Raw genomic sequence first — 25,170 nt, 5'->3', positions numbered from 1 at the left:
AAAACCCTTTAAATACAGCAATGTGTGATTTAAAGGAACAGTGATGAGCACCTCTCACACTACTGAACTCTTCTCTATAAATATCAGATTTACAGACACACGCGTGTATTCTTCATTGAGAGATATGAGGTGATGGTTCAGCAGTACGTCAGCTATATGAAGCTCTCAGAGCGTCCGGGCGAGGGGGGTGTGGGTCTGATCTCCTGCCAGTGAATCTAACACTCACATTACCTGTCTGCACACCTGTCGTCTCGGGGGAATGTGTGTGTGTGTGTTTATAGTATATCTGTACGCCCAGCTTTAACCAGATACACCTGCATTACCGTCACAGCAGGTTTACACCTGCATCACCATGTCTTTACATCAAAAACATACAGCACGTTAACAAACTAGATAACTGAACGCATTGCGTGTGTTTACAATATCACACACAAACACTCATATTTAAACGCACCCGGCACATCTTATATAAATATCTGAGGTTTTGTGCGTTACAGACCTTTAAATGTTTTTGGAAGTGATCTCTGGGGTTGACACAGCTCGCCGTATGTCTGCCGGGAAGAGACATTAAAGACAGATGATGTCCGCGTGTGCGTTCTGCACTCATCCCACGCTCGCGTCTAACTGCATTACCGGCTGTGGAGAGCGTTAGCATCGACAGGCATCAGACCGTATCGCTTAACAGACGGAACGAGTGCGCTTGTGAGAGTGAGCTGAGCCGATGGAGACAGAAAACATCTCTGAAATTCAAAACACCTTCTCACAGTGAAGGCCATCAGACGTCTAATGTGCAGTAATGCATCAGGACATAAGAGTTATGACATGACATCAATATCACTGTAATCTAACACAAGCAGTTCTATTTATATCATCTCCTCACGCTATTGTGTCGACAAGACTTGAGAATAATCACACAGGGTGAATGAAAGAGTTTAATGAGGTTCAACTCTCATTTACTCTTCCGGCTGTATGTGTTTACCTTAATGATAATGATCGGTCGATTCAGCGTTCCTACGCGCAACAGCGATGCTAATAAACTACTGTTAGCTTGTGCTACGGATGTGACGATGTGCATTTTGCATTAATGCATTTGGCAGACACTTTTATCCAAAGCGACTCGTTGTATTAGACAATACATCCGTTCTTTTAAGTATGTGCACACATCATTCATCATTCAGAGTTTCTTTTGGGCAGTTAGCCATCACCTAAGCAACCACACAGCCACACCCTGACAACCACACACAACACTCACAATCACTAATGTCATGTTTAATAATATGGGTTTGTGCTTTTCAAAAGTCACAGTCTCACTTTCTTTATCTGTCTTTTTCTGGGGATGTCTTTGTGTGTCTCACTCTCTGTCTCCATCGTCTCTCTCTGCTTATATGCCTCTGTCTGTCTCTTCTTCTGTACATCTCACTGTCTGTCTGTCTCTATCTATCTGCCCGCCCGTCTGTTTGTCTTATATCCCTCTTTCTATCTTCTATCTGTCTCTGTCTCCCTCTCTACCTATATGCCTCTATCTGTCTGTCTGTCTGTTTCACTCTCTGTCTCTGTATGTCTAACTGTACATCCCACTGTTTTTACCTATAAGTCTCTGTCTGTCTTTTTTCAATCTCTTAATTTGTCATTTGTGTCATTTTCTTTTTGTCTCTACATACATGTCTCTCTTTCTATCTGTCTCCCTCCATCTGTCAGTCTCTCTTTCTATCTCTTTCTGTATATGTCTCTTGTTCTATTTGTCTATAAGAAGTGTTATAAGCAGTCCTTAATTTCTGCAAAAACACGCTCTCATCCCACTGTCACTATGACATCATACTGTTCTGGGTGCGGTGTACACTGCTGCCACATGTGTGTGTGTGTGTTTGACCTTGTTTTTATATCCTGGTGGGGACTTGAATGCATGAGGACTGTCACTGTGGGGACCAAAATTGTGGTCCTCACTGGCCCAAAAGTGTATAAATCTTACAGAACAGAACATTATTTTTAAAACTCGAAAAATGTAAGAAGTTTTCAACTATCTTAAGGATCAGGGGCCTAAAGATAGTTGAAAACTTTGTACATTTTTCGAGTTTTAAAAATAATGTTGTTTGGTTAGGGGATAAAATATACAGTTTGTACAGTATAAAGGTCATTACGCCTATGGACTGTCCCCACGGAGAAACCAGACATGTTGTGTGTGTTGTGTGTGTGTGTGTGTGTGTGCGTGTGTGCGTGCGTGTGTGTTGTGTGCGTGTGTGTGTGTGTGTGTGTGTGTGCGTGTGTGTGTGTGCGTGCGTGTGTGCGTGCGTGCGTGCGTGTGTGTTGTGTGTGTGCGTGCGTGTGTGCGTGCGTGTTGTGTGTGTTGTGTGTGTGTGTGTGTGTGTGTGTGTGTGCGTGCGTGCATGCGTGCGTGCGTGCGTGTGTGTGTGTGTGCGTGCGTGTGTGTTGTGTGCGTGTGTGTGGGGTGTATTGAGTAACATAAACGAGTAACTGAACACGCTGCACACAGTCTGACCCCACATCAGCACATACACATGTTCTTCTCTTTATATTCTGAATATGTCCTCTGACCTCCCTCGACATATACGAAGACGAGACCTCCACACACACTACACAAAAGAGAGATGAATGTTTTGTGCACCTCGGGCTGAGATGAATGCGATGTCATTACAGGCTGTTATGAAGCTCGGGGGGAATAAATCACACATTAGCTGCTAATGACAGATACTAAAATAAACTCAGAGAGGCCGATGAACAACACCACGGCAGTGTGTACTTTTCATACTTAAGAGAATGTGGTTACAGTAATTAGTGTCAGTAACAAACAAACAGAACACAAATAAACACGCTGCGTTCTGATAATGAGTCAGGGGATAGCCAGAGGTCAAACACAACCCTAAATACACTTCCCGCCGGCTTGTCGAAACTGCAGGAGCATCATGTTTGTTTGTTTGTTAACATGATGACTTCTGACCGAGCCAATCCAACCAGATGGTATTTCTGTTTTCTTGGATCTCATGAAGACGCGCATCTCACAGCGTTGCGAGGGAAAAACCTCACGCGCCTAAACTGTCAGACTGAAAGAGAACTCTAAACATGCCTGAAATAGCTCCTTCACGCTCTTCTTCTCCAAGACGAAATATTCTTTTGTTTCAAAACCCATCTGACATCACACCTTTAATACAACAATGAGACATTTTAAACACAGACACACCTTAAACGGGCGACAAGACCTAGTAAATACTGTATCTTCATGTGTACTAGATTTTAGTTAGGTTTATAATTTTTTTCTGGTAAGAACCGTTTAGGATGACCTGCTTAAATATCTCTACCCATCAGACTATTACAATTTATGTTTGCTTGTAAAGTGACAGTTCACCCAACAGTTTAATCACCCTCGAGTTGTCTGTAAACATTTCTTTGTTCTGACAAACACAGAGAAAGATATTTGGAAAAATGCTTGTAACCAAACAGGTCTTGGCCACCATTGACTCCCATAGTAGGAAAAATGACAATGGTTGTCAAAAGTGCCCCAGAAGAACTGTTTGCTGTCCTACATTCTTCAAAATATTTTATTTTGTGTGTAATAGAACATCTAAATTATAAAAGCAATTTTGACAATTATGGTAGTCTATGCAGTCCAAGAACGTTCTGGATACAAGCATTCTTCCAAATATATTTCTGTGCGTCCATCAGAACAAAGACATTTATACAGATCTGAAACAACTCGTGGTGAGCAAACAATGAGAGAAATGTTATTTTTGGGTGAACAGTTCCTTTATTGGGGTTGTGTCTAAACTCCACTGAAACTCTTTATTAACCTGAGATTCAAATCATTTCGCTCAGTGTTTTAGTTCAGAGCTTTTGACTTCGCTGCCTTGTGACCTTTCAGTTTCAATAAACATTGAAGGAGCTGCTACCGGCCTGTTGTTTAAAACTCATTTCGGCACATTAACCCTGTGAGACATCCCAGAAGAATATCACCTGATTGATCAGCCAGCGCTGTCCAGAGAATGACATGCATCTTCAATTGACACAAACAAACAATAACATTCAGGAGAGCAATCTCAAGGTTGAGACCTAACAATACTTCCAAGCCAAGAAGACAACGGACTGTTCATTACATTTCAGCCCCTTTTCTACAAACACCTGTCATACAGAGACAATATTCAGCATTGAATCCATTCCTCATGAATGAACTCAAAGTCATATTACAAAAGTCAAATGGCTTGTTTTCAGTGCTCAAGCATGTTGCTATCGACCAGAAAACAGCAACATCACAAAACAATCAAGCATGATAGACGATGCACTACGAACACTAGATAGACAGTTTACCAATAACCAGTTCTTTTATCAATAACACCTCGAGCTTTAGGAACTGATCCAATCGACTGGTACCGCACTGAGTGAATCAAGCACAATTCAGCTTCACTTTCCCCTGCTGATTCATTACTGCTCAGTATTACTTCATTAAACTTTACTGTACAACAAGATATTATTCGCTGGTCAGCATGAGCCGCTATGAGATTTTGGCGGTATGATAACTTTAAGCAAGTGTCGCGGTTTCACGGTATTGCAACTTGATGAAATGTGTTATTTTCAAATGTCTGCGTATACAATCAAAAACTTTTCAACTGGACACAAATAATTTTATTTTTAACCAACATTCATAGAACATATATATGTCAGGTAAAAATACTCTTTCAAATAATGTATTTTGTAATAGCCCATATATTAGGCCTAAACTTTAAACATTGCATTACATGACTTAATTATTAATTTTGTGTAAACACCGCTCATACCTTAGAAACGGTATGCGGAAAATGTTTGTGGTTTTGAAACCTTGACTCTTCCAAACCTCGGTATTACAAACCCTTCTCTCTAGATCCATCCACATTAGCAATCAAACAACATAATATATAGATTGGCCACTGATATACGCAACCCTGCCTTATAACCAAAATTGTAAATCTATATTGTTTTTACTGCTTACAAACAGAGTAATTTGTGAATAAAAACATGCGCAGTCAAAAATATTCTGCCAGTAACTGATCTCTAGAGTCTCTGCAATCATCACCTCCCTTCAACCCTATTAATGATACAACAACTTCCTGTTACCATAGTAACTGAGACCCACACTTCCAGAGTGTCTGTTCCACACTGATTTGCAATCTGAAAACTACTACAGGGCAAAGGTGCAAATACAGTCCCTTTATTCAACACTTAAATAAAGGCAAATATAAAAAGAATGAATAAAAAAAGCATTTTGACAAGCAAAATGTATATTATGACTAATATTGATAAATATCGCAATGTTTGAGAGCATCATCAGTACTGATGGATTTGGGGGTCAGGACAGGTGAAGGATGAGCTGGAGGCCCCACATCAGGACCGGCTCATTCATCATATCAACACAAAACCACTTTAATCCAATTATATACCATAATATATCCACAAACAAACAGAGCAAACACCCCAAACCAACCGCTCTCGTGATCTTGATTTTTTTGCGCCACATATTAATAGTTATTTAAATGAATATCATGACGCTGATCGTATATCTACACGGAACATGGATTCGTCGCTGGTTTGAGTATTTTCTGTGTATTGTACGCCATGAATATGACAGATGAAGGTGTTTTACCTGCCCACTGTCTGGTTGGCGAGCTGTCGCATTCGGTTGAATTGCTTCTTCATCTTCCTGCAATTTGTGCGTTAATCCCGATGGATGAAAAACCAGCTGACATTCCTCATTTAAAGGACGACAGTCGGGAAATATTCTAATGCGCTGGACATTAAATCCTCGTGTGTGTGCTACCATCGCCTATGGAAAATGTGAACGGCGAAAATCATCATTTGAGCTGCTCGTCGCTCTGATGCTGGAGGCTCCGCGAGCGCTGAGCGCTGCTGACGAATAACCGATGAGCGGAGCATCATGGGAAGCGTAGTTCTGACCCAAACATTGGACTACAATCAGGAATTGCGCGAGATTGGTTGCATTTTGTTTTGATATTTTGTAAGATGTTGTAACTAAAGTGTAACACGGTAATGCCTATCTTTCCAAACAGCGTTTTGTTTCAAATAAAGAATGTATTTTTTAGTATTGGTTTTGCGAACAATCTTGCCACCGCGTGGATGTCGTGAACAAGTGCAGCATCGGCGGAAAATGTGCGGAATCTTTTGTGGAGAAAATCGTGTTATTCTACACTTCTGAACAGCAGAAAATATTCATATAGGTGAATTTGATCATATAATCAACATCGTTCCCCTCAGGCGTGAATCTACCGCAGCTAGTCCTTAGCGCAGAATGATTGATGCTCTTTGGCGCATGCGCGTTGCGGCGTGTCAGCGAGGCAAGATGGCGGCGCTCAGAGCGGGTCTGTTGACCAGAGCGCTTTCTAAAGGAAAAACAGTAGGATTCTCTACAAACATAATTGGAGCCAGAACAGGTGCCTCCTCATACCTCACTTGATTCTTACAATGCAAATATACCTTCCGAATGTAGCGTTTAATGGGATAAACAGTGCGATAACCTTCATGTCAAGTTCAACGAGCTAACAGATAAGGCTAACATCAATGTTTTTCGGTACAAAGTGAATTATTGATTACTGCTTCTTGTTTCAATCTTGTGTATTTAAAAATCTGTAGCATTACCGTATCATTTGTTATACCCGATCAGATGTTAATGTAAGATGTTATGATTACAAGTGTCCCTGTGTATTCTTTTGTGGGTGGTTTGTGTTTATATTTTTGGCACGTGTTGCAGCCTCCGGTGTGTCTAAAGACATGTTGCCCGGCCCGTACCCCAAAACCCCAGAGGAGATGGCGGCTGCGGCCAAGAAATACAACATGACACTGGAAGATTACCGTCCCTATCCTGATGATGGCTGTGGGTAAGGTTGTCTCTCTTGAATCTTCACATTTGTAATTCTGCATCTGTTAGTTTTGTGCCCCTGTAATAAATTCACACAGCTGTTTGGATAACGGCTCTTCGACAGCTTGGTTCATATTCTGATTAACCTCGAGTGATATGTGTATTTCTATTTATGTTGTGTTGTTTTGTTCTGCAGATATGGTGACTACCCCATGCTGCCGGACAGATCACAGCAAGAGAGAGACCCGTGGTATCAGTGGGACCATCCAGATCTGAGAAGGAACTGGGCAGAACCTGTAAAAAAACTGTCACTCCTTTGCTCGTGGAGCAACTGCAGTATATACTTGAGGTTATTTAGTAATAGAATGTTTTGTGTTGATATTTCAGATGCATTGGGACTTTGACATGTACATCAGGAACAGGGTGGACACATCTCCAAGTCCTGTGGACTGGAGGACCATGTGCAAACATCTGTTTGGTTTCTTCGGGTTTATGATGCTGATGTTCGGCCTGGGCGAGGTATTTCCTGCCTACCAACCCGTGGTGAGTGCTAAGGAATGTTTCAACAGTTAATAACTAAAAAGAATAATTTTCATATCCTTAATCTCAAGTAGGTTTAAGAAAGGAAAAGACATAAACAAAAGTAAAGATTATAGCAGGGAAGTAAGCACTACATGCTCAATAAATGTTACCTCTTTAATGTCATTGTGATGTATTTCTGAGTAAAGTAGAAATCCAGTGAAAGTGTAGGTCAGGACTTGATATATTTTATTTTTTCCTTAATGTTTTTTTAATGTTATTTAATATTTTGATAATCCTAATGAATCAGTATTGTTTGATTCTTAAAACATCCATCTCTCTTTTCCCAGGCACCCAAGCAGTATCCCTACAATGACCTGTATCTGGAGAGAGGTGGAGACCCTGATAAAGAACCAGGACCCGTCAAACATTATGAAATCTAATCTATAAACCTCTCTGTTCTGTAACTTGTGTACATTTTTCTCCGTCTAATAAAGTTATTAAACCTAGTGATTATTTGTTGAGGTTTTTTTATGTTATATTTTGTTAAACACCTTGTTAAAATAAAACTAGTTAGACACTGTCAGATGGGCTTTAACCAGTAACTATTGTTTTACCCATAAAGCCATAATAAAGGTTAAACGCACCATTCATAATTTTTTAGCACATTTTAACACAAACAAGAAAAACACCAAATAGTAAAAGGTTGCATATATTACATCCATGTGTGTTGTTTAGTTGTTAATTGCTCATTGTATAACACAAGCCATGGAACACCCAACAACGAGTCACACACAGCATATTTTAAGCCTTGATGTATCAAACAAGAAAAAAATAAGTTCCTATTTTGTAGTGAAAGTTGTCATTTTTGGCTATTTTTTTAGGTATTTATTTTCACAAACATCCAAGAGTGGCCTTTTTTGGTATTTTTAGACTTCACTGTAGTATTATAAGAATGACACAAGAAAATATGAAGACTTTGGTTCCAAAATTACATAAATCCGTCGTAAAAAAATCTATATATCTTGTTTTTATTGTTTTATATTGTTAGTTAGCTGTATTTTTAATTATTATGGCTTGAATCTAAACAAACCAACTGCAGTTTGATTGATATTAAATAAAAAAAACATGATTTTAGAATAAAAAAAAGGCGTTATCTAATTTTGGATCCAAATATGATATTCATTATTATTAAATGTATGGTTGAACAGATATACAGTAAATGCTTCAATAGTAATGCATCATTATGTTATTCTTGTAAATATTAATACTTTCGTTGTAACGTTAGTACGACAAACTAAGTTAGACCGTTGAAATGTTGAATAAACGATTTTTGACTTATAAATCCGTCCGCCTCGGACGCCGTCCTGGACTACACTTCCGCTTTTGACTACATTACCCATGAATGACGCAATCAGCGCCGCTAAACTCTCAGCGACACACAAACGAGACAAACGAATCATTACACACATCTGTAAGTACACACACAACAGTGGCTGTAGTTTGGCGTATTGACTATAAACTCTTGTCTGTGATGTTTTATTGTGTGTGTCTGTGTTGTGTTCAGTGTGTTTGTGTGTGTTTAAAGCGCAGACAGTGAGCAGACGGCTAATGCTAACGGCAACAGTAGATGATTAGCAATTAAAAACTGTGATTATAAATATCCACTGCTCTTCTGTATAAACTCAACACTCCATTTATGACACATACAGAGGGTTTATAAAGATTAATGTCGAGATATTTATGTGAGAGAGAACAGATCACACGAGTGAGTGACAGCTGATGGTTTATCTCACAGTCCTGCGTGAGTTTAGTGCTTCAGTGTTTAATGTTTATCAAGTAAATGAACATTGATCGCTTGTCACCTGTTCAGTGATGTAGGGATGCACCGATATGTCCATTTTGGCCGATACCGATAATTCTTTAACACTGGAAGCCGATAACCGATATATTGGCCGATGTACAATATCTAAATATTAATATAACATTTTCTGAAACTGAAGGCAAAACTGCTTGTATTTGAAAACATTGAGTGCAGAAAACAAGGTAACCTATAGTTCTCTTTTCCTCTGAAAATCATGTACCGAGCCTACTTTACACTAGTTAAACATTATTTAACTTTGAAACCTTTCTGGTATATTTATTTAATAAACAAATGATAGATGTTATTCCAGAGCAACCCAGACAAGTGTTCTTAACAGCCACGAGTCTAAAGCATTCAGACAGCAATTGGCTTTAAACAATACGCTTTTGTTCCTATAATTTACACATTGATAAAAATCTACGGACTGTTCCTACATTAGGGCTTTGCAATATTGAGGAAAAATGCGATAGCATGCTAAATAATGCGATATACGATATGCAATACAATACACATTTTTCTAAAATCAATTTAAATTGTATTTAAATATATTAAACTAACTACATAACCAACATATATTTCACATTATTTGAGGGAAAAGAAAGCATCATTACAACTTCTGAAAGTGAACAGCCATGTTTTACTGGTGCATTAAACAAATCTGACATTTTGTAAACAAACAAAAATAATTAAAACAAATTTCGCTTTGCGACACAGATTGTTGATTTCCTTGTTGATCATGCGCACGCACGCATATCCCAACTAACATAGATACTATACTATCCGCATCCACCTAATCATACATAACTTTTCGAAGAATTAAATAGCTCATTTATCGCAAACCTTCGCGACATGCACGTTATTTCAATAAGTTGCACAGCCCTAATCTACGTTAACAATGTTTTGCTAATAGCAGTAAGTGAATGATCATGAGAGAAAGACAGAACTGTTCTGGATTTGAACTGTGAGCAGCGTGCAGCTGAAGTGGTTTACCTGAGAAAATTATTCTTCATTTATCGGCCTAAATTTTATTATCGACGATACCGATAACATTAAAAAATGAAAATGTATCTACCGATAAAGCAGATAATTTATCATGCATCGCTAATAGGATGTGATATTAGAAGCTTTAGGTTTATCTGGGATGGCTTGACATTGCTGCTTGATGTCAGTAGATGTAAATCAAATGTTATTGTTCTTTTAGAGGCTTGAAGGAAGATGAGATTAAAGGAGATACTCAGGACAGCGACCCAAGCATGGAGTCCTGCAATACAACATCCTGCATACCTGGCCCTGGGTAAGTGTGTGTGCGCACCTCAGGGTCTTACTGTGTTATAAATGAAGGTATAATATGTGAGGGTTAGGCCATAGGCAGTGATCATAATATATTGTAAAAAATATCCTAATGTAATAATATTGTGAATTATGTTATTCAAAACATAATCTGAGTTGAATATCTGGAAAACGGATTTTGTGTCTCTGATGATTGATTTCCTCCTGACGGTCTACAGGTACGGCTGCCCAGCAGCTGGACGCGTCCTTCAACACCACCTCTGCGCTGGAGATCTTTGAGATGGATTTTGCCGATACGTCCATGGACATGAAGCTCAAAGGAACTCTTCCCACCTCCAACAGGTGCGTATACATTTCACTAGAATCGTGTGTTCACAGCAGCTGTCATTACATTCCAGACACTTTAAAATGGCAGTGATTTGCTTCTAACATGTGTTTAGTTTTAAGATGTGAGGTTAATATGTCTCTTCCGGTGGGAGTTTCTTATGTTTATGATAGAGATGCAGCTATTGCGATTTTCTTGGCCGATTTCGGTTTCCGATTTTCTTAAAAGTGCAACCTGCTATGAAGTTATTTGTTTGTTCACAGGGTGTGAAGCGCGTCAACAACATTGCCCTCAGGTTAACGCTTGTGTGTGTGCAGGTTTCACAGTTTAATCTGGACGGCGTTTGATACCGACGGTGAACATACATCTGGACGGCTCATTGGAGGCAGTGAAAACGGAACCCTGACCATTTTTGGTCCGGACACTATTCTGAGCTCGGGAGACGATGCCGTGATGGGACAGGCCAACAAACACACCGGCCCTGTGCGCGCGCTCGACTACAACCGCTTCCAGGTAACATTCAGAGCCAATCTTTCGTTGAAATCAAATCTCTTGTTGTTGTTGATAATGAACACACACGTGTTTCTGCGTCTCAGAGTAATCTCATCGCTTCAGGATCGAACGATTCAGAAATATACATCTGGGACCTGAACAGTTTTAGTAATCCAATGACACCGGGAGCAAAGTCACAGGTAGTGATCACACATTTGATGGAATTGTAACATTTCTTCACATATTTGCTTGTGATGTCATTCGATTGAAATTGAACGCATTTGTCTCTCTGTTTCTTCAGCTCAATGAGGTAAGATCAAGTTCTGGTGAGGATGGGGTGTGTGTGTGTGTTGGTTTGGGTTTAAACGGGATTGATGAACCTCTTCACTAACATCTCGCTCTGATTTTTGTCTTTTGTGAATTATGAACTGGATGTTTCTGCATCGCTGAAGGTACGTTGTGTAAGCGTGTGTCTGACATCTGTGTGTTGTGCGAATTACAGCCAGCGGAGGACGTCAGCGTCGTAGCGTGGAACAGACAGGTGCAGCACATCCTGGCATCCGCCAACCCCAGCGGGAAAGCCGTGGTGTGGGACCTGAGGAAGAACGAGCCCATCATCAAAATCAGTGACCATAGCAACCGGGTACGAGAGTCCTTGACCAGTCAAGTACACTTTTGCATAGTATTCTTTCATACGTGTGTGTGTGAGAGTGCTTCACATGTTGTGTGACGTTAGATGCACTGCTCCGGGATGTTGTGGCATCCAGACGTGGCCACTCAGCTGGTTCTGGCCTCAGAGGACGACAGACTGCCTGTGATACAGATGTGGGACCTTCGGTTTGCCACCTCACCTCTCAAGGTCATGGAGAGCCACACCAGGTCGAGATCACGAAAAGCTTGTGTCAGGGGCGTGATCGCTTCAGTGGCTGATCTGATGATTCCTGTTTTCATCTTTCAGAGGAATTCTGTCAATCTCGTGGAGTCAGGCCGACCCCGAGCTTCTGCTGAGCAGCGGGAAAGACAATCGAATCCTGTGCTGGAACCCAAACACTGCCGAGGTCAGTCTCCCCCACTTTCATTTTTTGTTTGTTTGTTTGTTTGTTTACAGAGATGCTGTGAAAAACAAAATATGGTTGAACAACCTGTATTAGATCTAAGAAAAGAATCGATCCGTCGATGTGAACCAGTGTCATTGATCTCTTGTGCTGCCTCTGGCTGCAGGTGATTTACGAGCTGCCGACAGCCAATCAGTGGTGTTTCGATGTGCAGTGGTGTCCTCGTAACCCCGCCCTCCTGTCAGCCGCATCATTTGACGGGCGGATCAGTGTGTACTCCATCATGGGCGGGCGTCTTCAGCAGCATCAACACAGTACTGTGGATCAGGTATCATGAATATGACAACCCCACAACTTCTGATTTGCATTAATGAGAAATATAAAACAAAATGACCAATGCTGCGTCCCAATTCGCACACGATCCGTCCTAAACAGTATTCAAAAATAGAATTAGTCCGTCACAGATCGTAGTATGTTGAAAAGAGTTTTCCAAAGATACCCGGATTGTCTACTAGTTCCGAAAGTAACGGCTGATATTACCCACAACTCACCGCGTGTAGGCGGAGTTTGGTGACGCTCCACTGTATTGATACAATTAAATAACTGATGCGTCACTAAATTAACTAATATAACTATAGAGTTAACATTACATATGAAACAATGAATGAAAAAAGACTTCAATGGAAAGACGAGCTGTAGTCTGATGTGTGTGACAGTTAATAGGCACAATGTTATCTAGGCAACAACAGCCACGTCTGTTTCCTGTTTGTATGTCACGGTGCGTGCGTATTGCCACACACTCAAATGTATACACTTTTCCATAACAAAAACACTTCATACTTTTAGTGCATAGTATAAGGAGAAGAATTAGGATGATGTTTTATAGCTAAACGGACAAAAATCAAATTTCATTGATATATTCCCCTCAATATCCTGTATGTGAGTCTATCTTCAGTGAAACACAACAGAAGATATTGTGAGAAAGGTCTCATGACCAAAGGAGAGTAAATGACGAAAGACTTTCCATTTTTGGGTGAACTGTCCCTTTATATGTTGTCTACTGTATCCAGTGAAAAGACATCAGAATCATTTTCGTCCCGGTGCTTGCGAGGATGAACTCTAAACTCTCAATTTCTCTAGATCTCTGCTTCGTTCGACACCAGCGACCCATTTGGAACGGGTCAGACTCTCCCACCTCTCCAGATCCCTCAGCCCACAGTAGAGACCACCATCATCCCTCCACTGAAGAAGCCGCCCAGATGGGTGCGGAGACCCGTCGGCGCTTCATTCGCTGTGAGTATCTCGCCTTTCCACGCAGCCCGTATGTCTGGAGTGATTTCTGATGGTCCTCTGGTCTCTTTTCAGTTTGGTGGAAAACTAATAACGTTCGAGAGCCCGAAACAGCAGCAGTCGTCTCAGCCGCTCGCTCGACACGTGCACGTCAGTCAGGTGACCACGGAAACAGAGTTTCTGGAGCGCTCGGTTGAACTGCAGGCCACTCTACAGTCGGGATCTTTCTCCAGCTACTGTCAGAAGAAGATGACGAGCGCGCCTTCAGACGCCGAGCAAGACGTCTGGAGGTTCCTCATGGTACGTGTTTAGATCTTATATTGTATGTAACATGTGGCAGTCATGTTTGTTGACAGGTTCTTTTCTCCGTGGTTTTGTTTTCAACAGGTGAATTTTGAAGATGATGCTCGTGTGAAGTTCTTGAAGCTGTTGGGGTTCAGTAAAGACGAGCTGCAGAAGAAGGTCCAGTGACTTTATTCAAGTTCTGTCTAGTACTTGCATGACAGTAGTTCACATGACGAGGAGGTTTTGGTGATGTTTTCAACATGCGTGTGTTTTCTTCAGATCTCTGCGTGTCTGGGGAGAAACCTGCAGCCCAACGGTTTAGACGTCAACGCTTTGGCTGAAAAGATGCAGACTCTCTCTGATCAGGTCGGTTCTGACGTGCGTCACACCCTTGTGTTCTCTCCCAGTGATTAAAGATGACGTCATTACCTCTCTCATCCAATCAGATGGCAGATGATGCGGCCGTCGCTGGCAGCGACTCCCCTGCGGATTTCTTTACTCGGCTCCCGAAGAAAGAGAAGGAATCGTATCGTATCCCCGTATCCTCAGGTGAGTGCATTGCACACAAACCCTTCATGATGAACGTTGAGTTGTTGGTTTGGCGTCAACGCTGCTGTCGCGTGTCGTGTCTAGACACGGACGGTTTGATCAGTCAGGCTCTGCTGGTGGGCAATTTCGAGGGAGCTGTGGATCTTTGTTTAAATGACGGCCGTTTTGCCGAGGCCATCCTCCTGTCAATCAGCGGAGGGGAGGAGCTATTGAAGAAGACCCAGCTGCAGTACCTCAAGCAACAAACCAACAGCGTTTCCATGGTAACAGCAGGCAGCATGTCAGAAGTAACACGCCGACGGTTTCACGTGTGAGTTACAGATGTGTTGTGTGTTTAGTTGATCTCGTCGGTGGTGACGCAGAACTGGCGTGATATCGTTCAGAGCTGTGAGCTGGACAACTGGAAGGAGGCCTTAGCAGCCCTGCTAACATATGCTAACCCGGAAGAGTTTGCACCTCTGTGCGGTGAGATGACACCAGTTCAGTTTGGTTGACTTTAAACACGGCTCATCCAATCAGATTAAAGAGTGTGTGTGTGTTTGTGTAGATACTCTTGGCTCTCGTCTGGAGGCTGAAGGAACCGAGAAGACGTGTCTCCAGGCGTGTCTTTGTTATATCTGCTCTGGAAACATCGAGCGTCTGGTGGAGTGTTGGACGTTACAGAGAGATTGTTCCTCTCCTCTCACACTCGAGGTCTCGCACGTGCACTTTTCTGTCCTGATGTCTGTGTGTGAGGATGTCATGTCATATGATGTCTGTGTGTACTTGTGTTCAGGATCTGGTGGAGAAGGTGATGATCTTGCGTAAGTCAATCGAGCGTTCGCGCAGCGTTGAGGTTTGTTTTCAGAGCTCAGCACTGACGGAGAAACTCATTCAGTACTCCAGCATTCTGGCATCACAGGGCAGTTTGAGCGCTGCGCTCGGCTACTTGCCCGACAATTCCGACCAGGTATAACACACACACACACACACCAACATACACTACAAATACACAGTGATGGGAAACCACTTTACAATAATCATCCAAACATCTGCTCAAAACTCACAGCATTGTTTTACACACACCTCAAACTTTTTTGTTTTAGAAAATGCACCAATTATTTATGTAGAAATGTGTTTGTGTTCCAGCCTGGGGTTAGGATGTTGAGAGACAGACTTTCTCATGCTAAGGGCGAGAGACTGCACAGACAACAACAACCATCAGCACCAGCAGGAGGAGCCAAACCATCAATCATCACAAACACACACACACCATCAGCAGCTATGACACACACACAGGTGAGACTCTCTCACACACACACACACACACACACCTTTAGCAGCCACAACACACAATGTCAGCACCATGTAGCACACACACACACACACAATACACACACGCCATCAGTCATCACAAACGCATGCCATGACACACACACACCATCAGTCATCACAACACACACCATCAGTCATCACAAACGCATGCCATGACACACACACACGCCATCAGTCATCACAAACGCATGCCGAGACACACATACACCATCAGTCATCACAACACACACCATGACACACACACACCATCAGTCATCACAAACGCATGCCATGACACACATACACCATCAGTCATCACAAACGCATGCCATGACACACACACACCATCAGTCATCACAACACACACCATGACACACACACACCATCAGTCATCACAAACGCATGCCATGACACACACACACCATCAGTCATCACAAACGCATGCCATGACACACACACACCATCAGTCATCACAACACACACCATCAGTCATCACAAACGCATGCCATGACACACACACACCATCAGTCATCACAAACGCATGCCATGACACACACACGCCATCGGTCATCACAACACACACCATCAGTCATCACAAACGCATGCCATGACACACACACACCATCAGTCATCACAAACGCATGCCGAGACACACATACACCATCAGTCATCACAACACACACCATCAGTCATCACAACACACACCATCAGTCATCACAAACGCATGCCATGACACACACACGCCATCGGTCATCACAAACGCATGCCGAGACACACATACACCATCAGTCATCACAACACACACCATGACACACACACACCATCAGTCATCACAAACGCATGCCATGACACACATACACCATCAGTCATCACAAACGCATGCCATGACACACACACACCATCAGTCATCACAAACGCATGCCGAGACACACATACACCATCAGTCATCACAAACGCATGCCATGACACACACACACCATCAGTCATGACAACACACACCATGACACACACACACCATCAGTCATCACAAACGCATGCCATGACACACACACACCATCAGTCATCACAAACGCATGCCATGACACACATACACCATCAGTCATCACAAACGCATGCCGAGACACACATACACCATCAGTCATCACAAACGCATGCCATGACACACACACGCCATCAGTCATCACAACACACACCATGACACACACACACACCATCAGTCATCACAAACGCATGCCATGACACACAAACACCATCAGTCATCACAAACGCATGCCATGACACACACACGCCATCGGTCATCACAAACGCATGCCATGACACACACACGCCATCGGTCATCACAAACGCATGCCATGACACACACACGCCATCGGTCATCACAACACACACCATGACACACACACACCATCAATCATCACAACACACACCATGACACACACACACACACACCATCAGTCATCACAAACGCATGCCATGACACACACACGCCATCGGTCATCACAAACGCATGCCATCACACACACACCATCAGTCATCACAACACACACCATGACACACACACACCATCAGTCATCACAACACACACCATGACACACACACACCATCAGTCATCACAACACACACCATGACACACACACACCATCAGTCATCACAACACACACCATGACACACACACACCATCAGTCATCACAACACACACCATGACACAAACACACACCATCAGTCATCACAACACACACCATGACACACACACACCATCAGTCATCACAAACGCATGCCATGACACACACACGCCATCGGTCATCACAAACGCATGCCATCACACACACACCATCAGTCATCACAACACACACCATGACACACACACACCATCAGTCATCACAACACACACCATGACACACACACACCATCAGTCATCACAACACACACCATGACACACACACACCATCAGTCATCACAACACACACCATGACACACACACACCATCAGTCATCACAACACACACCATGACACACACACACCATCAGTCATCACAACACACACCATGACACACACACACCATCAGTCATCACAACACACACCATGACACACACACACCATCAGTCATCACAACACACACCATGACACAAACACACACCATCAGTCATCACAACACACACCATGACACACACACACCATCAGTCATCACAAACGCATGCCATGACACACACACGCCATCGGTCATCACAAACGCATGCCATCACACACACACCATCAGTCATCACAACACACACCATGACACACACACACCATCAGTCATCACAACACACACCATGACACACACACACCATCAGTCATCACAACACACACCATGACACACACACACCATCAGTCATCACAACACACACCATGACACACACACACCATCAGTCATCACAACACACACCATGACACAAACACACACCATCAGTCATCACAACACACACCATGACACACACACACCATCAGTCATCACAACACACACCATGACACACACACACCATCAGTCATCACAACACACACCATGACACACACACACCATCAGTCATCACAACACACACCATGACACACACACACCATCAGTCATCACAACACACACCATGACACAAACACACCATCAGTCATCACAACACACACCATGACACACACACACCATCAGTCATCACAACACACACCATGACACACACACACCATCAGTCATCACAACACACACCATGACACACACACACCATCAGTCATCACAACACACACCATGACACAAACACACACCATCAGTCATCACAACACACACCATGACACACACACACCATCAGTCATCACAACACACACCATGACACACACACACCATCAGTCATCACAACACACACCATGACACACACACACCATCAGTCATCACAACACACACCATGACACACACACACCATCAGTCATCACAACACACACCATGACACAAACACACCATCAGTCATCACAACACACACCATGACACACACACACCATCAGTCATCACAACACACACCATGACACACACACACCATCAGTCATCACAACACACACCATGACACACACACACCATCAGTCATCACAACACACACCATGACACACACACACACACACACCATCAATCATCACAACACACACCATGACACACACACTCCATCAATCATCACAACACACACCATGACACACACACACCATCAGTCATCACAACACACACCATGACACACACACACACCATCAGTCATCACAACACACACCATGACACACACACACCATCAGTCATCACAACACACACCATGACACACACACACCATCGGTCATCACAACACACACCATGACACACACACACCATCAGTCATCACAACACACACCATGACACACACACAGATTCTGATATCTGGACTCAGACGTCTATGTGTGCTCCAGTTATTCCAGGGTTTTGTGTCCTCATCAGGGACTTTGATATAAATCTATGATGATTATATGATCATGCTGACAGTTTATTTGCTTTCTGATGTCCTTGTGCAGTTTATGTAAGCTGAAGCTGGTGTGTAGTGTGTGTGTGTGTGTGTGTGTGCTGTTGACACGAGGTCATCTCCCTCTGAACTCTTCAGATTTACAGTGTACACAAATACTATATCATCACATCTGCTCAACCGTAACCTTTAACCGCTTTATACATCAGTGTGTATTACTCTACAAACTCATGTGTTTTATCAAAGTCGTCATGTTCTTGAGCAAATCTTCTGTCAGTGTCTAGCAGTGAAGTGTTTTCTGTCAGTTGTATGTAATTGCGTCATATTGTGTGTTGTGTCCAGGGGCAGTACACACCCTCAGTGCCTCCTCAGATTCCCCCTCACCGTCTCTTCACACCTCAGCAGATTCCTGATTCTGGAGCGCCACGGACGACTCAGAGACCAGCGTACCCACAACACCCCGCCACAGCGCCAGGTACCCATCAGTGACCGATCAGCAAAAATGATCATCTGTCCATTACACCGTTCCTCCATTCATGTGTTTTATAATCTTGCAGGTTTCCCCCCCTCTCAGCCGTTCCCACCTCATTCGGCGCCTCGAGGAGGTCATGTTGGTTTCATGTCGGGCCCACCGATGCCCCCCTCCGGTCTGACAGGCCCTTCTGCAGCCCCCTCCTCTCCACCAGGACCCCTGATGCCCCCGATGAGAGGCACTCCACCAGCTCCAGGATTCATATCTCCCACCTCTCTGCCGGGGGGAGCGCCCGTGTTTCACGCACATGGACCCCCTCCCAGCGTCACATATCCACCTTTAGGCTCGGGGAATCCACAGGGGGGTCCGGGGGCTAAGAGCTTCAGCTCTGCTGGTGTCCATCCTCCACCCACAGGTAAAACACACACACTGCCGACAGGTGCGTCGTCACATCACAGCTCTTGTACAGGGTGTAACTAGAAAGTTTTGATTTGCAGGACACGTGCCATGGCTGGGACATCACAGAGATGAGGAAGGTGACAGGAAGTGTGTGTGTTTGGTGTATGAGGGCTTTGCATTGGCATTATAGTTTTTATTTATTTATATTTCTTTATTTTATTGATTTAGTCAAATATCATTTATAATGTTTATTAAGCTGTTTGAATGTTGGCTAGCTTGATGAGATAAACCTCATGGCCATAATGATGAGGTCTGTACATCGTGTTTATTAGCTTTTTAAAAGCCTGTTGCTTTAAGTATTAGCTTTCAGATTGAGCTTGCGGCCGGATGTTTGCTCTCAGCGAGAGTGCAATCCTTCTTTAAATGACTGAACGCTGATTCTGTGTGTGCTGTGTGGATTTACATGACAGGGTCATGTCTCCAAAATATACAAATGGTGGAAAAATCTGCTGGAACTTTTCTCAAACTTCAAATTTTTCTGAGCTTTTTATGCAGATATGAATGTGATTGTAATAGATAGATGATCTATTGACTCAAGGGTCACATATTTTTTGGGGTCTCCTTATTGACCCCTAAATGTGTGTTCTGCACATGACATAAATCAACATCATGCATATCTGAATATTGTCTCTCTCTCAGGTGTTCATGACGGGTGGAACGACCCTCCAGCTGTACGCGCAGCTTCACGGAAGCAGAAGGTGATTTGTGTTTATGTCGGTATAATGATTCAAGTCATCGATGAGTTCTTTTCCACCATCGTTCTCATTGCCGTGCCGATCCATGCCCGCCGGTACCTAAGCATGCTTAGACAATCCGAGCGAGAACACAACTGTGACCGTTTCGTACTGTGCTTAGAACGGTTCGGTGCGATGGTGGAAAAGCGCTCTGTGCTTTAATGTCTTAAATCACTCTTCTTGTCTTGTGGTCATTAATTAGATTTGCTGTAGTTGAATGCTGTTTAAATGAGAGCGTGCATGTGTGTGTGATACAGCTGCCAGAGATCTACACCCCTCCTGCCCCCATCACGACCCCTGTCATGGGTTTTCCTGTCGATGCTCCTGTAGTTCAGGGGAGAGTTCAAGTGCCGCCCGGAGCTCCTCAGGAGCCCAGCATACAGGTGACAGAACCGCACACATTGTCATGTGATCTCACGATGGAGTCTTACAGTATACGATCGATGCGTATGTCTGTGTGTGTGCGTTTCAGTCTTTGCGTCAGCTTCCGGCCGAGCGCGTGGACCAGAAAGAGATTCCTGCAGAACACATGATACTGAAGGACACCTTTAGCAGTCTGGTGCAGCGCTGTCAGCTGTCCGCCACGGATCCGGTAAATCTCACCCTTAACTCCCATCAGAGAATCGTGTCAAACATGAAACATTTCACACATGAACATCAAGCAAGAAGAAACTCAGATGAGTGCTGGAAAATAGTCATGTGTCATGTCCGCAGTAAGAACACTCTGCCTTTTTTACCTTTAACACATTAAAATGGTATTAATAGACTTTATCCGCCTCATGCAACATCTCTTGCTTCATTCACTGTCTGATGTGTTACACAAAACTGGCAGAATGTTTGTCTGGCGAGCTGTAATCTGATTGACTTCTTTCAGCTTCTGTTAACACACTTGATGCAATAAGATAAAGTTTATCTGTGCATTTGGCAAAGACTGTCACATTCATGCCACCAAAACTTTTTGATATTCAGCAGTCAAAGGTCTGACTACACAAGACACATGGTCAACACACAGACACACACACACCTACAGTTCATGGGTCTCATTTATGACTGATGCGTACGCACAAAAATAGGCATAGACATATGTGCACGCACGTATCAGGATCTATGAAAAACATTTTAGACACTCTTTTACTAGTGTGGTTGAAGCAATGAAAGATGACGTGAAGATACACGCTTAGATACTTCACCTTTGCGCGGGTCTTGGGGAACGAATGTTTTTTTTTTCAATCTGGAGCCGTTTGTGTGTACGCAAAACTTCCTTTTGTACATGCGCGCACATGAAGGATGAAATCTACGCAATGTTTCATAAATGAGACCCCTGATCTTTAATTATGGTGATTGACTTGTTTTCGTTCATTTCATCATTTTCTCCTGCAGCAAACAAAGAGAAAACTAGACGATGCCTGTAAGCGTTTGGAGAATCTTTATGACAAACTGAGAGATCAGACGGTATGTGGAGTTTAACTTCACTCTTCACACAGCTCAGAGATTCAGTGAATAACACTGACGTGTTTTTTACTCCTCAGCTGTCGCCCAGCATCCTTGCCGGCCTGCATGAGATCGCCCGCTGCATCGCCGCCCGTAACTATCCGCAGGGTCTGGAGGTCCACACGCAGGTGGTGAGCAGCAGTAACTTCAGCGAGATCTCAGCGTTCATGCCCGTTATTAAAATGCTCATGACCATCGCCAACAAACTGGCCGTCTGACACCGGCGGCAGCATCATCATCATCACACAAGCGTTCTGTGTGTTTCTATGTTATTTATCTTCTGTAAGAATGAACACACCAATAATCTCTGACTGTAGCTCTCTGGTTCTCTTCTGATGTTTGCTGTTTTCTTCCATTCATAAAAGGAAGTGGAATGAATTTCTGCTTCATGAAATCAGTCTGGCATTGAACTGGTTTTCTGCTGATTTTTGATGAATGTGGCCTGATGTTTTCGCGGTGCAGAATGTTCTCTGGTCTCCGTGAGATGCTGTCTTTAGTTCAGTCATGACTGATGGAAGTGAACGAGGTTCACGTTTGAGTGGCCTATAAATTCAGTTATATTGTGGTGAAGATCTTCAGGTTGGGTGTTTATCAGGTCATCTGATGGATGCCTTCATAGCGCACTTGCTTGGTTTGTTCTGAAAACACTCCCGATGTTCTCTCATGCAGATCTTTAAGAGTCTTTAAAAGCTTTTGAGATTTGATGTGAATGAATGTCATGAATTGTGCCGCTTATATTTCACTCCAAATCAAACAAAGATATAATACCTTTAATTTTGCATGAAGAAAATGAAACTTATTTTTAGAGTCATCGCGATCTTTTGACATTCTTTACATGACTGACAACCCAACACCTTCAAAACTGCTCAGTGATGAGTAAACGTTAGTCTTAGTTTAAAAACAAAACAAGCATAAAGACACTTCAACAGATGCAGGATGTGTAAATACATTATTTATTTGTTCTGCATTATTTTCAGGAGTCAAAATGATAAAAGTATTTAAATGTTCTAAAAATAGGTTTTGTTTTCGTAATAAATATGAGTTTAGGGTGAAATGTCAATGCTTTAACAGTGAAAGACTGAATGTAAGTGAATGTGCAAATCTTTGCTCTTTTATAAATTCATGTTCTTCTCTCTAAATTCAACCTCCACATCTGTCGACTGTTTGTATCCGTCATGATTCTGAGTGAAGCTGAAAAATGTTTACATTCAGATCTGCTTTCATTAATGTTGAATGTCTCACTGCTTGACTCCAAATATCTCTTCATTCATTAAAGAAAGAATTCCCATTAAACAGCAAATTCAGTGTCAACGTGCTGAGAGATTTATGAAACAATTTCATCACGCTGACAGAATGATATCCGAATAAAATTCACCTTGATGCCCAAAGTCAACATGAAACCACGTCAGTAACGCATTATTAAAAATAACTGATGTATTTCTGAGACTGCGTTTACCCAAAACGGGTTTGAATTTATTTTGAGGGATTTGATGGACCAGTGTCTCTATGCTGATTGGATTGGACATAAGAAATATCAGTGATGTCATCTGAAAAATCGAATAAGAGAGCAAAGAACACGTTACGTTAAAGTTAAGTTTGAATGAAAACAAACATGTGTATTCTTTGGACTAATGTGCACTGATAAATCATTCACATAAGATTAGAAAAGTAAATGGTCAATATTGAATTCATGTTGACTTTAAGTGTTCATGCCGTGTAAAAACACAGAATAGGAATGTGGTGCATCCTGATTCTGACCCCTTAGGTCAAAGGTCAGGATGTTTTAGATATATAAAGAGCGTCTAGCCATGACAAATCCGCTTCTGATTTACATTTCCACAATACGAATCTCTTTACGAACGACCTTTCATTGAAACAAATCTTTGGGGAAAAGAAATAAAGCCAATCGTGCATTTATTCTTGAAGCAGTCCATGCTGTGCACGTGTTTATCCTCTAGAGGGCGCACGCGAGCGTTTTCTTTCGATGACATAACACACTTTTACAGTTTCTCTTTAACTCCTTCAACAGTGTAACACAAGCATCTTGCGCACAAACAATCATCATTATATTTTCCCAATTAAATCATGTCGGTACAGTTACACATACGCGGGAGATTTTAATCTGAATCAAATCGATCTGAAATGAACCCGTTTGCACGTCGGGATGATTTATATCACTTGATTTGGCTCGTGATTTCATTTGAATATTACTCGGATATGACATCTGTATAAACATCGACGGAACAGACTGAGCATACATGCTAGTTTCAGCATTTGAGAGCCGTCCGCTGATTGGTCCACAGGAGTCATACGGCGCAGCTGATTGGCTCACGCTGGTCTGCTGTTGAAATTCCCGGCATGTCTTTTGACCTCGCGACGGTGTGACGCATCCGTGTTTGTGAGATGTTATGTAGCTCATCTTTAATGCTCGTTACGTCATCGATTTATATAACGAGTTTTAACATTTTATATACTTTTACCTGTTTAGATTTGTATCATTAAAGTCATTAAACCGTTTAATTGTTGAAGTGATTGACTGCTGCAGTCTGGATACACTGTGACAGACGCGTGTGTTTGATGTCTGTCGGCAACATCCAAACGTCTCAGAATAAAAGCAGCTGATGTATTTTTATTTGCTATTTGTTTTACTTTAGTGGATTTTTTTGTGAGATAAATGTGTGCAATAAATTGACAGAAGAGGC

At 42.6% G+C, this 25,170-nt stretch overlaps 3 protein-coding genes across 5 annotated transcripts in view; 2 read left to right on the top strand and 1 right to left on the bottom strand.

Moving 5' to 3' along the window:
- arhgap44b (Rho GTPase activating protein 44b) overlaps nt 1–5,679 on the bottom strand; it is a gene marked incomplete at its 5' end in the record, with an annotated part of 17,089 nt that extends 11,410 nt beyond the window's left edge. Inside the window, one exon of the mRNA XM_079477306.1 lies at nt 5,627–5,679. Within this exon, the coding sequence (XP_079333432.1) occupies nt 5,627–5,679 (53 nt within the window). The remainder of the gene's footprint in view (nt 1–5,626) is intronic.
- Nucleotides 5,680–6,314: 635 nt separating this feature from the next.
- ndufb8 (NADH:ubiquinone oxidoreductase subunit B8) lies at nt 6,315–7,884 on the top strand. Its single transcript, XM_079475815.1, has 5 exons — nt 6,315–6,431; nt 6,749–6,875; nt 7,053–7,152; nt 7,244–7,399; nt 7,726–7,884. The coding sequence occupies exons 1-5, from the start codon at nt 6,341–6,343 to the stop codon at nt 7,816–7,818; spliced, it is 567 nt and encodes a 188-aa protein (XP_079331941.1). The 5' UTR covers nt 6,315–6,340; the 3' UTR covers nt 7,819–7,884.
- An 858-nt stretch (nt 7,885–8,742) lies between these two features.
- sec31b (SEC31 homolog B, COPII coat complex component) lies at nt 8,743–25,170 on the top strand. Of its 3 annotated transcripts, XM_079477022.1 has the most exons (27): nt 8,743–8,849; nt 10,441–10,533; nt 10,748–10,871; nt 11,172–11,367; nt 11,451–11,546; nt 11,849–11,989; nt 12,083–12,225; nt 12,305–12,404; nt 12,568–12,729; nt 13,542–13,694; nt 13,767–13,991; nt 14,079–14,153; nt 14,256–14,342; nt 14,423–14,525; nt 14,610–14,788; nt 14,864–14,990; nt 15,073–15,218; nt 15,301–15,474; nt 15,654–15,803; nt 19,655–19,787; nt 19,870–20,199; nt 20,282–20,320; nt 20,883–20,941; nt 21,235–21,360; nt 21,450–21,569; nt 22,358–22,429; nt 22,507–25,164. In XM_079477022.1, exons 2-27 carry the CDS (start codon nt 10,455–10,457, stop codon nt 22,684–22,686), a joined length of 3,519 nt encoding a protein of 1,172 aa, XP_079333148.1. In that variant the 5' UTR covers nt 8,743–8,849; nt 10,441–10,454; the 3' UTR covers nt 22,687–25,164. The 3 variants fall into 3 exon arrangements, with proteins under 3 accessions (XP_079333148.1, XP_079333149.1, XP_079333150.1); XM_079477023.1 differs by lacking the exon at nt 20,282–20,320 and having other exon boundaries at nt 22,507–25,170; XM_079477024.1 differs by lacking the exons at nt 21,235–21,360; nt 21,450–21,569; nt 22,358–22,429; nt 22,507–25,164 and having other exon boundaries at nt 20,282–20,330.

Source organism: Barbatula barbatula (genome assembly GCF_947034865.1).
Source record: "Barbatula barbatula genome assembly, chromosome: 16".
Classification (NCBI taxonomy): domain Eukaryota; kingdom Metazoa; phylum Chordata; class Actinopteri; order Cypriniformes; family Nemacheilidae; genus Barbatula; species Barbatula barbatula.
The sequence above is the reverse complement of the archived record's forward strand: the minus strand, read 5'-3'. Positions and strand labels throughout refer to the sequence as shown.

Bases quoted from the DNA above. Each gene is read 5' to 3' on its own strand.
- ndufb8 (XM_079475815.1), top strand. From the start codon at position 6,341: ATGGCGGCGCTCAGAGCGGGTCTGTTGACCAGAGCGCTTTCTAAAGGA. The intron at 6,876-7,052 runs GTAAGGTTGTCT...TTTGTTCTGCAG, and splicing joins TATCCTGATGATGGCTGTGG to ATATGGTGACTACCCCATGC. The intron at 7,153-7,243 runs GTAAAAAAACTG...TTGATATTTCAG, and splicing joins GAAGGAACTGGGCAGAACCT to ATGCATTGGGACTTTGACAT.
- sec31b (XM_079477022.1), top strand. From the start codon at position 10,455: ATGAGATTAAAGGAGATACTCAGGACAGCGACCCAAGCATGGAGTCCT. The intron at 10,872-11,171 runs GTGCGTATACAT...GTGTGTGTGCAG, and splicing joins ACTCTTCCCACCTCCAACAG to GTTTCACAGTTTAATCTGGA. The intron at 20,321-20,882 runs GTGACAGGAAGT...TCTCTCTCTCAG, and splicing joins ACATCACAGAGATGAGGAAG to GTGTTCATGACGGGTGGAAC.